This window comes from Capricornis sumatraensis, chromosome 1 (assembly GCF_032405125.1).
Source record: "Capricornis sumatraensis isolate serow.1 chromosome 1, serow.2, whole genome shotgun sequence".
In the NCBI taxonomy this organism is placed as follows: domain Eukaryota; kingdom Metazoa; phylum Chordata; class Mammalia; order Artiodactyla; family Bovidae; genus Capricornis; species Capricornis sumatraensis.
The window spans coordinates 86,980,021-86,995,804 of NC_091069.1; the positions used below are offsets into that span (position 1 = coordinate 86,980,021).

General features: G+C 36.2%; 1 protein-coding gene across 1 annotated transcript in view; it reads left to right on the forward strand.

Moving 5' to 3' along the window:
- Window positions 1–5,735, forward strand: part of STRN (striatin) — a 105,281-nt gene extending 99,546 nt beyond the window's left edge. Inside the window, exons 16-18 of the mRNA XM_068964919.1 lie at window positions 1,388–1,495; window positions 2,576–2,662; window positions 2,750–5,735. Of these exons, the coding sequence (XP_068821020.1) occupies window positions 1,388–1,495; window positions 2,576–2,662; window positions 2,750–2,919 (365 nt within the window). The 3' untranslated portion in view covers window positions 2,920–5,735. The remainder of the gene's footprint in view (window positions 1–1,387; window positions 1,496–2,575; window positions 2,663–2,749) is intronic.
- Window positions 5,736–15,784: the final 10,049 nt, after the last annotated feature.

The window sequence follows — 15,784 nt, forward strand, 5'->3', positions numbered from 1 at the left end:
TTTTTAACTGAACATAGTTGTATTTTCTGTTGTGAGTATGACTTCATGATACTTATTCTGAGATTTAAAAAATTTTAAGAACACTTTATTTTTGAAGTTTTAAGTTTAAAGAAAAGTTTCAAAAATAGTATAAGAACTTCTGGCTACATTTCACCCAAATTCACTAGTTTTTAACCTTTTGCCATATTAGTTACATTTACTTTGTCATTGTCTGTATGTGTGTGTACTTTAAAATTCTGAGCCACTTAAGAGACACTATATCCCTATACCCCTAGGTCCTTTAGTATGTAATTCCTAAGAACAAGGGCATTCTGTGACAGCATATTACATTATCAAAATCAAGGAATTTACAATGACACAATGCTATTGTATGAGTTATTGTTTACACTCAAATTTACTGGTTGCCCCAATTATACTCTGTAAACATCCCTTCTTCTTCCAAAACCCTGATATTAATATAATAATTATTTTAACTTTGATGTATCTTAAATTAGTGTTATCTTTATGTAGATTTTTCCTTATCAAAAGTATGATAACAAAAATCACTAAACATAAGTTCTTCATAATTGATTTCCATTTGAATAAAGACTTTCAGGAGGAACTTGTGATAGTTGAGGTACCTGTTTTGACAGTTTCCTGATTTGCATGAGGCATCTAATTTGGGTAGAGTAGGCACTGGAATAGGTACTGCCTTGTTACCGTGATTTTGGGGGCTATAACAGCTGTTTTCTGGACCTCAGTTCATTCACTAGGTGAAGGACCTAGTGACAATTGGCCCGCCCATCTCAGTGTGCATGTATAATTAAGATCTCTTTGAAAATTATTAAATAGTGTACAAAAAAGTACTGTTAGGATGCTGTTCTCAGATTCCATACATGGTAGATTATCTATTGATGACCATTTCTATTTTGATGAGAAGGAGAAGACTAAAAAGTTAAGAAGCTCCCTTTGTCATGTTTATCTTTAGATAATGACCATATGATAAAGAGTTCTGCGTTTAGACAAAGCTGAGATTTAAATTTGGAAATTATCCGTATGAAATAATGATGGAATTTTCTGAACGTGGCAGAAGTATCATAGACCACTGTCAAATGAGAGATGCCCATGGCTCTGGGCTCATTTCTCCGTGGCATCCCTAAAGACCAGGTGGTGGAAAGGAAATTCTAATTCCCAAGTATTTCTAGATTTGTCAGTAGAGTGTTTCTCAGACGAGTCTCATTTCCTAACATCACAGTTACGAACACAGTTGCAGAATGAATGAACTAAAGTCAAATTAAAAGTCCATCGTCTACTTTTCCAGGCTCTTATGTGAATGTTCAGTTCTTTTCTGTGTGAAGAAATGGTAGCTTTGACAAATTTGTGATGCTCTTTAATGTTTTCTTTTTAGCAGCCAACTCTTCCTGCCAAATAAATAGAGTCATCAGTCACCCCACTCTTCCCATCAGCATCACTGCCCATGAAGACAGGCACATCAAATTCTATGATAACAATACAGGTAAGAATGTATTTAAATTGATTATTATTGAAAAAAAAATCACAACTGTAATTTTGGTGTCTGTTGGTGGCTTTATGGGCAGGGAGTAGGCACTGAAACACAGATCCTCTCCCAGATCATTTGTTTTTACTTCATCTAACTCTGCAAAGGATCAGTGTTCATGATAGCATATGGGATCATCTTGGTTTATTTAATAGTAAATAGGTGCTATATTTTGGCCCTAGACCAAGGTTATTACTCAGAACATAATGAAAAATTCATTCGGATACCAATAAAATGTTAACATATTATGGAAAAGTAGAAACATGTTGGAAGTACGGGCATATATATGATCATTATGTTTTGTTTAAAATTGTTTAATTTTTTCAGATTCTTAGTGTTACAGATGGAAAACCCCTGAGTCATTTGATTTGTTTCTCCGTGGACCAATTTTTTTTTTTTTTTATAATACTGATTATTTGGTCCTGATGGATTTGCATGAGGGTATGGAAGCTTTCCCAATTTTTATTAGGTTATTTTTCACTAGTCTAAAGGAAGCATGAAGAGCTGACTGGGAGAAGAACGCACTGTGTAGTAGCCATATTTACTTGAGAATCTGCTGTCGACTGTTGTTCACTTTGTTTAGCTGTGACTGATGAATAAGTTACTGGTTTTAATATCTTTCCATATACTCTTCCCACCAAAATTGTGGCCAGATTTTCTGTCCCTTTGTCGTTGTCGCAGTCTCTGCTTCTCTTTCCACACCTATAATTTGCTTGTAGCTAAAGGATGCAAAGTTAGTGACTAATAATGTCTGAGTTTTAGTTAATGAACGTGGCTTCAAGGAATATTTGTGTACAAATTACTGACTTCCATATTGTGAAAGCCAAAAATATAATCTGAAAGTTGACGTTCTGTTTCTCATCATCACCATGGCTAGAGCAAGGAGGGAGACATGCATTGTTTTAGCAGTTGGGAAAGTCTTTGATGCAGAGACTACACAGAGAGGGGTGGCTGGTAGAGCCAGTACAGTGTGGTAGCTGGCTGGTATTCAGGATGAGAAAAACTATTACTAAAGAGTAACAATCTCTTTTTCCAAAGGCAAACTGATCCACTCGATGGTAGCCCACCTAGAAGCCGTTACAAGTTTAGCAGTTGATCCAAATGGCCTGTACTTAATGTCTGGCAGTAAGTACAGCTTTGAATTATTTATTTATTCTTACAGTTTTCACATTTAATGTAATTTTTCTCTTAATTTCTTTTCTTTTAATATAGGTCATGACTGTTCAATACGTTTATGGAACCTAGAAAGTAAGACGTGTATCCAAGAGTTCACAGCTCATCGGAAAAAGTTTGAAGAATCAATTCATGATGTAGCTTTCCACCCATCCAAATGCTATATAGCCAGTGCTGGGGCAGATGCACTGGCTAAAGTCTTTGTATGACACAATGCATCATCTTCACCTTCTAGCTCTTTATAAGTAATCAACTGCACAAAAGAGATACCGAAGACCAGGGCAAGAGTCAACCCATCCAGCCCTTTTGTTCTGCTGAAGGAGCACAGAGAACATTTGTTAAAGTATAGTTTTGCAATTCGTACACTGTTTTCTAAAACTAAGGTTTGTTCAGGTTGCTGCAAGCTCAGCTGAATCTGTGAGCCTGAAAACTTTAAAATTTTTCCCCAAACAGGAGCTTTTATTTCTGAGGTTGTTCTAATTCGCTAGGCAGGCCTGAGCGAAGAACAAACATGGGTTTAGCTTGTCCCTATTGAGTAAATAGGGCATATTGTAAGGGATAATTAAAAAGCTTGATTACTGGGAATGAATAAAGGAAGAATGGCAATTTAGACCTAGTTCTCCCCTGAGAAATCTTGTTAAACATATTAGATAGTTAAAACGGTAATCTTTATCACATCTACTGTACCAACCCCTATGTGCATAATGACCAAACAGTGTTAAAATGAGTTTTTAATTTAGCACTCCTTTCAACTGTTCTCATAAAGCACCTGGCAAAACATTTTACTTATTAGAGGGAAAAAAATGCAATAATATGTTAAATATATTATTATTCAGAAATGCTAAACAAATATTTAGTTTGTAAGCAGATTTCTATATTGTATTAACATTTTTGAAAATAGATTTGGTACCATTCTAAAGTTTAGCTATCAAAAATACTCACCATTAAGAAGAATAGTTGATATGAGTCTGCTTTTACTAAAGAATTTAACTTATTCAGGTTTAAGATTCTGTTTATTTTTAATGGCAAGCAGGGCATATCTTTATAATGATTTCTGTTAATTTTAAATTTCACTTTATTCGTGTGATATTTATAGTATCAGAGTGATTATTTCATATTGATGAAATCATACCTTTTAGTGATTGAAAAGCTGGAAGTTCCTTGCAAGTACTCACCAGAACCCACATAACCATGCTTCACATGATCTCTGTCTTCTTTGTCTCTGATATTAAAATTATCTGACACCTACCAAAAATAGTTCATAATTATTATGTTTTAATAGTCCAAAGGGTATGGTTAACCTCAGGCAGCTGCCTTTGCAGAATTACTAAATAAAGCAAATGTTTGTGCCCCAGAAGTTCCGTTATTAATATCTCCAAGCAGTAAAACCTCTTGGAAATCTGGATGGAATAGTTTGGTGTATAATATTGGCTAGAGGGTTCTCTCTTTCTTTCCCTTGCCCTACCCCACCTCCAGTGTTTCATTGGAATACATAGCATGTTTTAATGGGCAGTGGTCAATATTGTTTCTGGGGAAAACCATGTCTTGAAGGCCCGTGGTTCTCCAAGCTCAACTTACCAATGACCCACACATATGGTTAGCTCTTGGGATTTACGTGACCCCACTGTCTGGACATGGTATGTAGACCTTATCCCTGCAGCTGTCTCCCCTCTTCCTCATGCACTTTCTTATTTGCCCAATATGGCAGAGACCAATCTGGAAATCAGAAATGTTACTAATTCCCAAATTTTCAGCAAAATGTACTTTTAATAGGCTCTCAGATGTAATTTCTACATTCCTATGCCCACATATTCCATTATCATAGCAATGGCACTTCTAATACGTACATCTACTCCCTGAAGAAGTATTAACATGATACTGTGGATATTAATTGACAATTTTTCTTTAAAATGTCTGCTTATCTGCCTCGAGAATTCTGCAGTATACAGGCAGGTTTTCTTTAAGGATCTTTGTTAAAATTTCCTGGTTGATACACAGATACGCTTTATTTTGACACGGCTACCTTGTCATTTTTTATGTGCTTAACAATGGGCTCAAGGGACTGCTTTGTATATTCAAATGAATTGACCTGGACATGAGCTACCAGGTAAATGTTTATATTCCTGTGCGGGTATAGAATTCCACGCTGTGTTTGGTGAATTCCTTTCTGGCTTCTTCACAAAGTAAATAAATGATGTGACTGACCTAACATTTGTAGAAGGATACTGGAAAATTTCAGTAAGGTGCTCTTAATTGGCATATTTGTGATGGCTGACTACAAGCTATTGTTCTACCAATTATTGCTTTAATTACCTTCCAGGGTGTTCAGTGCCTGCTTTACTTCTGTCAACTGGAATTCTCAAAACTAAGACACTCTCTTCACCTGCATTTTAGGTCTCATGGTTGAAATTTTTCTGTTAGTAAGTGGAAAATAACCATGAGATATGTAGACTGTAGTGCAAATGATGGAACTGTTGAAAGTTCCTTAGAAAGCCAATGCTGTGCTCTTGGAGGTTATACCCAGAAACAGGGATTTCTTCTCCATTAGCACTGTTAACGATCTCAGCCTAGAAATGAGCCAAAGCTGTCTTCCAACCAGATAGAAGCATATATATGTGTGTGTGTTTGTCTGACTTTTCCCTCAGCCTATCAAAACTTCAATGAAAATTGACAAAATGAACAAATCCCAGATTTGAACAATGATTGAAATGTTTTCATAGTGCTTTATTTGTAAATATTTTGAATGAAATGTATTGGATGAGTATGAAAATCAGCAGATGAGGTGGGTCCCTGCCTTATTTTCATATGCTATGGGTACATCCCTGGGAGCTTGCAGCACCCTTCTCGAAACTCAGCTGTCATATGGAGCTCATTTGCTACTCAAACCATAGACAGATATTTAACATAAGTAATATAATGACCTTCAGTATTTTTCTATTGAACACGTTTAGCAATTTTTGCCATTAAACAGATTAATTAGTTATGCAAAGTATTTAGCTTTTATAATCATTTTAGTTATGACTAAAGGGGGAAATTGAGCTGTATCACTGATAATGAACTTTGTGAGAAATTTTTTGTTTATCTGAGTTTCATTCCTTCAGTGTTCTTGCTATAAGTTTCTTTTGGAGATAATGAAGATTTATTTGAAAATGTCTAAAATGTATGTATATTTTATAAATATATATTATATATATTGTATTGATATATATAATATATATAGACTATATATATTATATATATATATAAAAAACCATAGGTGCATTTTACTGTTTTGTATTTTCATTTTTGGAGATAGTGTCCACAGCAGGTAATGATGAGTATGATGAGTGTTGTGCTGTTTGCTTTTGCAGTATAATATATAGTTCTAAATGTTTACTGTATATACGATATTCATTATAGGCTAGCATGCTTGTTTTAAAGACTGTCATTCTAGTTTATTAAAATCTGAATGTAAGAAAACCTGGCTATTCAAATGTGAATTGAAAAATGTTCCATTCTCAGTACTGAACTATTTCCATTGAGCATTCAGGATTTTTGACAAAACTGATATCATCAAGAAGGCAATAGCTAGAGAAAGAGAGGTGCCTTTAAAAAAAAAAAAAAATACAAATTCAGCCTTACAGTGAGGATGAGAATTGAGTTGTTTTGTGGGGAAGAGGTGTGAGAGAGTGTGTGAGTGAGTGAGAGTGTGTGTGTGTGTGTGTCATGTTGTTTGAGTGTTTGCCCATCTGTGAAGGTCCTGATTTGTGACCATCAGTGTCTTTTTAATGTGTCTGTAAAACTTCTAGGACTTCAGGGGACATTTCATGCGCTGTCTTCGTGCTCTTCTGGCATCATAAGTACTTTCCAAGAATTCTGAATGTGAATTCCTAGAAATTTCAGTAGAGAAGAAAATAACTATTATTTCATTATAAATCAAGTTCAGGTAAAAGGAAAAATTACTGATTCATCAAAATTACAGGATCTCATTAATGTTAGCTAAGTAAATGTAATTTTTAAAGGCTCATTTTTTTTTAGTACTTCATGTATTTCCCCTTTACACAAGAGCATGTCATGCAATTCTTATATGATGAAGATTTAACTAGTAAAAATTGTTTTTAAATTAAACACCTGAAGTAGCTAAAATTCCACCTAAGAAGAGTATTTAAATGGCATCTTTCATATCTACCTCTTTGTCATTGCTGCCATTTTTGACTCAAGCAAATCTTTATGACATCGAAAATAGTGGTTGGATGCAGTTTAAAAAATCTGTGTTGGTGCTTTTCTCAGGCTATGTCATTTAAGTTATATTGAACAAAGGTGTTCACAAATTAGATCGAAAGGCTTCGAATTAATTTTGATTTTCTTTTGCAAGAACTGCTTAAAATTTGTCATCCATGTTGATAGTGAGCTGGAGATAATCTCTGGTTAGTATATGTCTATGTAATGTTTTCAACCAAGAGCCGAGTTGTTACTGATTTACATGGGAAAGGAGCTCTGATTTCCTTCAGCTTACTTTATCCTTTGAAAGCTGTTTCAAGGCTATTCAGTACATAATCATTCATTTTATTTGCTCAGAAGTTGTCTCTGTTACTGTGTTCCTTGTTTAGTCATTTATATAATTGCAGTATTTTGTTTTAACACTGGGATTCAGGTTGTACAAAAATAGTAGCTGACAGAAATTGTATGTATATTTTTCTGAAATATCTCAATTCCTTAAATTCATTTTAGAGGAAGGTCCAGAAAACTAACATATCTGTGTTTAAAAACAAAGGTCAGGTCCTTTGTAGATGATTTGAATCATTTGACTTTTGTTCCTGAAAGTTTTTAATTGGCCATATATCCATCATCCAGCTGGATCTTAGTGTCATTCCTAGGGACACCAGGTTCACAAAGTCTGTTCACAAACAGACTGCATCTTTTTTTTTTTAATCCAAAAAAAAAAAAAAAAATAAAGCCAAACAGAGATCTCTAGATCCCATTTACTTATTCTAGCAGTATTCCTGAAGTGGTGCTTAAGCATCAGAATTTTCTGGATCTTTGTTAGTCAAGATTTAGATTTGATTTAACTGGGACCACATGCCTGTCATCCCTCTGATGCAAATTAGAAAGTTCATTTTATTTCAGATTAACTCTAATGTCTGCCTGGGTTTTTAGCAGGCCGTGAACCAGTGAGTGCCTTGTTAATGTAGAATGATTTTTCCCTGGTTGTGTGTTAGCTCCTCTCTGAAAATTTCTCAGAGGATGGTATTTTAGTTGGCTTGTAGAAAGCTGCTAGATTTGGTATTATCAGCAATCAGAAAGCCTTCAGTCTACCACATTCCACCCTCCCTACTTTCTTCTCATTGTTTGGCTGAAATTTACCTCTTGTGAGAAATAAATGCAACCCCCTTCTCATAACTTTTTTCCAGTCCAGATTAAGAGATATCCTTTATACCTATCCCAACTATATGATCTAATAGCTGTTTTTTGTTTTTAGGAAGAACCACTTCTTTGTAATACTGTAATCCACTGCTTGTTTTATGCTTCTCAAGTTCAGTTTACTAGAGCTGACCTCAGGGCATCAGTTCAGATTCCTAAACAGCTCCTTTTCTCCACACCCCTTCACCCCTCTAACTGGTGAGCCCTGAGCCAGATGGTTTGATCTTCAGGTATTTTAAATTTTAAGTATATCAATTAATGTAAATTAATCCAAATGCTAATATTTGTGGTGCAAGAAGTTTCTCTTGTAAATTCAGGATATGGATAAGCTAATTAAGATATCCTTTTTTGGTGACTCTAAGTGTATTATTTGTTTTTAAATAAAGTGTACAAATATAGATAAGGTGTCTCATGAATTGAAATATTTGTCAGAATGGAATCTAGTGGATTTGCAGTTAAAATACTTCAATACAACTTGATTTTGTTTGGCGGGGAGGTAGTAAAAGGGTGCAGCAAAATAAAAGTGTATTAGGTAAAGTAGATGTGAATCCACAGAGATAAACCAGTCTTAATTATTGATCGTAAGGAAGGTGGAGAACTTTATTGTTATAGAAACTTTGGACCTTTGGAAAGCCAGTAAAATTAAAATGCCCCATATGATTGGATTATGATATTTTTAGGGACACATATATATTTTTCCTAAAGTATTCAGTTACATAACTTTAAAAACCCTATACACACATACACATAAAAATCTAATGTGCTTTTACTTATTTTTTTGTTTGGTTACTTAACAAGCATAAGCCTTCTGCCCCTTGCTCCTTCAAATCAACAGTATTTTTCAAGGGCTTCCCCTGCCCAGAGCTTGACAGTCTCTTTGTTCCAATCTGGAGTCACAATACTATACAGAATCTAAAAAGTACCTCTTCTGGTGTCCTTGAAACTATCCACTCTTCTGTGATGTTTCATAGGCTGCTGTAGTGTTCTATGCTTTGGTATGTACACATGCTTCAGTATTATCAGAAATGTCTCTTTTATCCCTTGTAATGAGAATTGAGCCATGATTTGCTGGAGTTATTGTAGAGTAATCTAGCTCAGAAGGTCAAGATGGCGCCAGAAGTGTTTCATGGACTGATGGACCCACTGGGGTCAGCCCAGGTTCACAGTGGTATTTTAACCTCCGTTGGGTTTTCCAAAGGCACCACTAAGATTTTAAGGGATCCTAGGTTGTCCTGGCACCAGAGTATTCCCCCAGGAACACCTGTAAGTCTGGTAGTAGCTTTACCTCAAACACTATAACCACAGTGCATCACTTCACTTGTTACTTCTCAGTTACAACTATTGCTTATGATGATGGGGACGCTTTAGTTCTAAGTTTTAAGAGAAGCACTGGCATGCAACTCTTAAAATTAGATTCCATATTTTCTGAAACACAAACTTCAGTTTATTTTGTGTACTTTTCAAAACAAAACATAATCCAAAACCTGCCTAATAGAAAATTACTTACTTTAAGTTTCACTAAGATCTTACAGAACCCTAAGCCTTTTCTTATTCCTTAGTTGATACTATATTAAAGGTAATGGTGGTTTTGGTCAGACTTGGAGGAATAAAATCTGCAATATCTTTCCCATCAGAAGGGTATATTTCATAGAAAATTCTCTTGTCCCTGGTGTTTTAGCCAGTCACCTTACAGGAAGACTGGTCTAGATGCTTACTTAATGTAGACTTTTCCTTGTGCCTCTTTAAAGAGATAATTAATCCAGTGGGCTAGCCTGGTGGCTCAGATGGTGAAGAATCTGCCTGCAATGCTGGCAATCTAGGTTTGATCCCCAGGGAGGGAAGATGCCCTGGAGAAGGGAATGGCAACCCACTCCAGAATTCCATGGACAGAGGAATCTGATGGGCTATAGTCCATGGGGTCGCAAAGAATCAGACATGACTGAGCAGCTCACACACAGACACACAGTCAGCAAAATATCTGTTAAATAGCACTTAGAGTACTAGAGTTAGTATTGTTAATTCATGTGCCAAAGTTTTTCATGCCCTCATAAGATCCAGGGGGTGTATCAGGTTTCCAATTTATAATCTCAAACCAAAGATATTTTTTAATTACCTCATATAATAGCACCATCAAATTAAGGGTAATGGTAGGGAAGCCCATCATTCACAAATGAGAATTCCCAAACTGAAGAACTTTGATTTAAAAAAAATGCGTTCATGGAAAGCAAAATTCAATGTTAGGCATAAGCATGTGTTAAGAAAATAAGCAGCTGTGGTTTATATAATGTGTTAGAAACGTTACTGTATACTGACATCCACCTACTCTTTCCTTATAGCAGGGAATCAAGGCAGTTGTTCAGTTGCTAAGTCGTGCCCAACTCTGTGACCGCATGGACTACAGCATGCCAGGTTTCCCTGTCCTCCGCCATCTCCTGGAATTTGCTCAGGCTCATGTCTATTGAGTCAGTGATGCCATCCAACCATCTCATTTTCTCTTTTTGTCCGCCTTTTCTCTTTTTGCCGTCAGTCTTTCCAAGTATTGGAACCTCATTGGGTCTTTTCCAGTGAGTCAGTTCTTTGTATCAGCTGGCCAGAGTATTGGAGCTTCAGCATCTGTCCTTCCAATGAATATTCAGGAATCAAGGCAGTAGTTTTTCATAAATAAGGTTAACTTACATTAGAGCAAAAGAAATTCATCAGAAAGGTTGTTCTGGGTGTTGGATAACTTGGGTGAGAACGTAGGGGAAGATGAACCTCTGATCTGAACCCATCACCCATTGTTTTCCTTTCCCTTTAAATGGCCTGGAAAGATGACCTCTAAGGTCCTTATGGTCTCTCAAAGTGAATGGTTCCAGTTCTGGTTTCTTTATCATTGATTCCTGTTATATAAATTAACAATTTTTAGGAAATACATCAAAATATGCTGGAGTTCCCTGGTTAAACTGTCAGATGACATAACTTTTTATTGTAGGAAGCTATATTAAGAGAGGCCCAGATACACTGTGTCATCTGCATAAGTCAGAAGGAAGACCAGACACGTAAGAAATGTCCTAATTTGACCAAGTAGTAATCTTATGAAAAGATGGAATCATTTTAATAGGATGAGTTCTATTTTGAATGATTCTGACTGTGCGTTTAGAATAATTTAAAAAAATATTTTTATCTTTTTCTACAGACTTTCAGCCCGCATGTTTCAGAATATCCTATTGATGGAGTTATTTCACTCAGTGTATATTTTAGAAAAAGAACAGAGTGGTCTCGTATGTCTTTCTGATAGTCATTTATGGATAACACTCCTGACCCCCACTCCCTACCAATACCCAAGTGCCATGTAGGAATTCTTCCATATGTTGTAAATATCTCAGCATTTTGCTGATTGGAAAAGCAGTATTTTTATACATAGTTTGCAGGTAAACCACAGAGCCTTGTGCATTTGATGCGTGTTAAAATGTATGGAGCATTAAGATAGAGCATGTGTAGCACATAAATAATGTTAATCGTGTCCCTTGAGAGTGAACAAGTCAAGATTAGATCTTGCCATTCACAGATTTTGAAAATACTCATGGTTAGCCAAAATCAGTTCGTTTAATTGGACACTTTGTTTTTCAATGAAATAGTACCTGTTCAATTTCCTTGTGTGTCTCAGAGTCAGAAGAAATGAGGCTTTCTCTCAACTCTAGAACATTCAGACTTCCTTTTATTCCTTTGATCAGCCTTTTAAACAAGCAGGACAATAAGTTACTTAATTCTCTTGTGAGATACCTTGGAATATATATGTATTGATTGCAATTTAAGAAAATAAAGCTTGCAAGCAGACCTTTTTCTCTTTCGAAACACCATTGCTTTCTGGAGGCAGAAATAATTTTACTTTCGAACTTGAAGATTATAGATCCAGGCAGTTTTATACCCGCAATGTATGCAAGTTACATATAGCTTGCCTCTACAGATAATCATGTTTTATTTTTGTGTGAATTTTAGAAATTGTTTTCAGGGTACAAAGATTGGCAAGGAAGATACAGTAAGTCTGATTTACATATATTATCTTTCAAAATCTTGTGGATTTTTTTGAGATGTGAAGAACAGGCAGTGATGAGTTTTATTCTGAATGCTTTGATTCTAAACTCATTCTCAACTCAGATTTTACCAATTAGTTATTGCTCATTTGTCACCTAAAAAATAGAAGGTAATAACTTTTTGTTTGCTGCTGTCTCTGTAAGCTCCTTGAGGCAGGGACCATGTTTATTTTTCTTATATTCCCTTTAACACCTCTCCCGGTGCCTCACCATATAGAAAGTACCTGATAAATATTTATTGGTTGAGTGACTGGAGAACACTTCTTAAAACTCTAAATCTATCCAGAACGTCAAAGACAAAGGTGGGGTGGGGGGAAGTGTCCCTGCCAGGTGATCTCAGGTGTATTTAGGTATGTGGAGCTGATGCTGAGATTGGGTCTGCACCTTCCTTGGGAGAAATTTGGACCTCACCTGGAAGGTGACAACAGAATGCCCAAGGCAGCTCCCTCTTCTGTTGTCCATTTCCAATTTTGCCTTCTTTGAACATGAGCAAACCATGTAGGGAAGTAGGTGGTCTCTATAAGTCCTGTTGTGTCCCTTTTGTCCCCCTAACTTCGTGAACACTAACCCACTGGCCTCTGATGCCTTGATAGGGGACTCTCCAACCTGGAAGCTGACCCTGCCTTGACCAGCTTGGGCCCAGACTGTATGCACTACTCTTCCCCTGTGACCCTCAGATAGTCCTGCTCTCCCTGTCTTTTTTTCTCTCCTAAGAGGTAGGAAGCTTCCTCTAGTAGAACGTTGTCAGGAAAGGCATTCCTCTGGGGAGTGTAGAACAAAATCCCTCAGGATGCTCTTAGGGCTGTTTTTGTCTTGAAGATTTGATGCAGTTATCTAAATGTTTATTCCAACTTCTAGAAACCGTTGTGTTGTCTTGATTTGTAGCTGCCAGTCCATCAGGGCCCAGGAGGCTTGAGGTGTTGAGCTGAACAGCTTAATTGCTGTAGGCATAGAAGAGTCAACTAATTAGACTTAGGGTAGGGTATTTGTATTTAACAATCAAATGACTTTCAAATCATTAATAGAATTATCGAAGAGTAGTAAATTATGTGACTGTGAATTTATTCGACTAAGCCTCAAAATGATATTAAACCTATGTATTAGGTGAGAACTATTATGTCCTTTTCAATTATTAAAATATGATTCCTTTACGGTCAGTATAGCACAGAGGAAAGAACAAAATTTTGGCCTGGTCACAGGACATTTGTTGTCCGTGAAACTTTAGGTAAGCTAATCTGAGTTGGTTTGTCATCTATAAAATGGGTCTCATAGATCTGCCTACTTAGATAACACCTGATAAAATGTCAGACAGTAATAAGCATCCAAGAAATAACTGTTATTCACTGCTTGATTTCAATCTTCTTTCCATGTAATTTGGGCTTCCCTGGTGGCTCAGAGGGTTAATCGTCTGACTGTAATGTGAGAGACCTGGGTTCAATCCCTGGGTCGGGAAGATCCCCTGGAGAAGGAAATGGCAACCCACTCCAGTACTCTTGCCTGGAAAATTCCATGGGCAGAAGAGCCCAGTAGGCTACCATGTAATTCACAGTCTTGATAGCTTCTGAAATACCAGGTTTTTAGGCGAAATAAGGTTAAAAGGAACCTCAAGAGGAGCCCTAAAGAAGTTATACATAAAATATTACTTTCCTCAATAATTGAGTGCCTGCTTTGTGCCAGACAGTTCTAGGTGCTGACATTCAGCAGTGAACAGACAAAACCCTTTACCTGATGGGGTGGACATTACAGTTGGGGGAAACAATATAAGTAAAATACATAGAATATTTGTGATAACTACTGAGGAAAGACAGAGGAAGGGTAATGATTTGATGTTTTTCGGGTTAAAAGAGTGATACAGATTAATAGTACTATGCGTGTGCCAAGTTGCTTCAGTCGTGTCTATTGTGTGACCCTGTGAACTGTAGCCTGCCAGGTTCCTCTGTCCATGAGATTCTCCAGGCAATAGTACTATAAAATATTACCATTAAAAGAACATCACAAATGAGCAATAGATGAACTAATAAAGATGCATAATGACAAAACTAATCATATTCTGCCATATCATTTCATTCTCTCCTCCCTTGTAGCAGCCTGATATATCTGTCTTTATCCTTTAATCACACAGATATGTATACCCAAATATTACAGGGTGTTGTCTTTTTCTGCAGCTTTCTAAAATGTGATGTGTATTGTGAGCCCCTTACAAGTCTGGACATATATACATCTCTTTTAAATTCCTTAATGTACATACGTTTATATAAATGAGATTTTTTAGTGTGTCACTTTGCTTTAAATGGGATTGTGTATATCCTCAGCATCTTTTCTCATTCAGTAATGGATGATGAAAATCCCTCCAGGTGTGTCTTTCAGCTCTTACTCTCTTTAATGCTGCGTAATACTGTATGATGATGAAGACATTATTAAACCTCTTCCACGTTGATGGGCATTTACTTTGTGAGCAGATTTTAGCTGTTACGGTCATTGTGCCTGTGTGCATATTCATGACCGTGATATTTCACTTCTATGGAATAGATTCCCTGGAGTAGGATTGCTGGGCCAAGGGAATATATAGATTTAAAATTTTAAAATAGATATTGACAGGTTGTTTCCCAAAATGCCTGGACAGTTTATATTTCCATAAGTAAATGTATGAAAATACTCTTACCCTTTATACCCATTAGCAATTTTTTTAAAAAGGAAAGGAAAAATAAAAGCCTGGTGGTGGGTATAGTGATTTCTCAGTGTTATTTTATTTGCATTTTCAATACTACTGTAAATCTGGACAATTTTCCATATGTTCTTTGGTCATTTGGATTTCACTCATAATTAAATGACCTATTATATTGCTGCATAACAAATTACCACAAATCTAGCAGCTTAAAACAGCACCCACTGATTATCTCACATTTCTGTGGGTTTGAACTTCTTTCAAAGCAGGCTTTGATTGGGCTCTCTATTTAGTTCTCAATAAGGCTGAAATAAAGGTTTGTGCCAGTCTGGGCTTCTAACTAAAGGCTCTGGGGGAGAATACATTTCCCAGCTCATTGATGCTGGCGGAATTCCATTCTTTGGAGTTGTAGTATGGTGCAGGATGGAGTTCAAGTGTTGTTATCAGCTCCTAGAAGCTTCCCTCCAGCCCTTGCACATAGTCCCCTCCATCTTCAAAGCTTGCAGGCATTCATCAAATCCTCCTGCTTTGACTCTTTGTTTTCTGCTACCAGTCATAGAAGACACCTCTTTTAAAGGACTCATGTGACTAAGTTAGGTCCACCCAGAAAATGTATATTAAAATATATATATATAATATATATTTAAAATTATGTTAAAATGACCTTTCTGTATGTTAAGTTCAACTTGTTAGAATCCTTAGTTATATCTGCAAAGTCTCTTTGCCCTGTAAATGTACCATTATCATAGGAGTAACACCAGGGGCAGAGATCATGGGGACCAGCTAAGAATTCTGCCTACCATAAGGATGTATATGTATATTTTATTTATAACTTTATATTCATTTTAATTTTTATTCATATTTTTGCTTATGGTTCTATTGTGTTTAGCTTTTCATATATTAAAACTTCCTATTCTTGGTTGCAAACATTTTTTC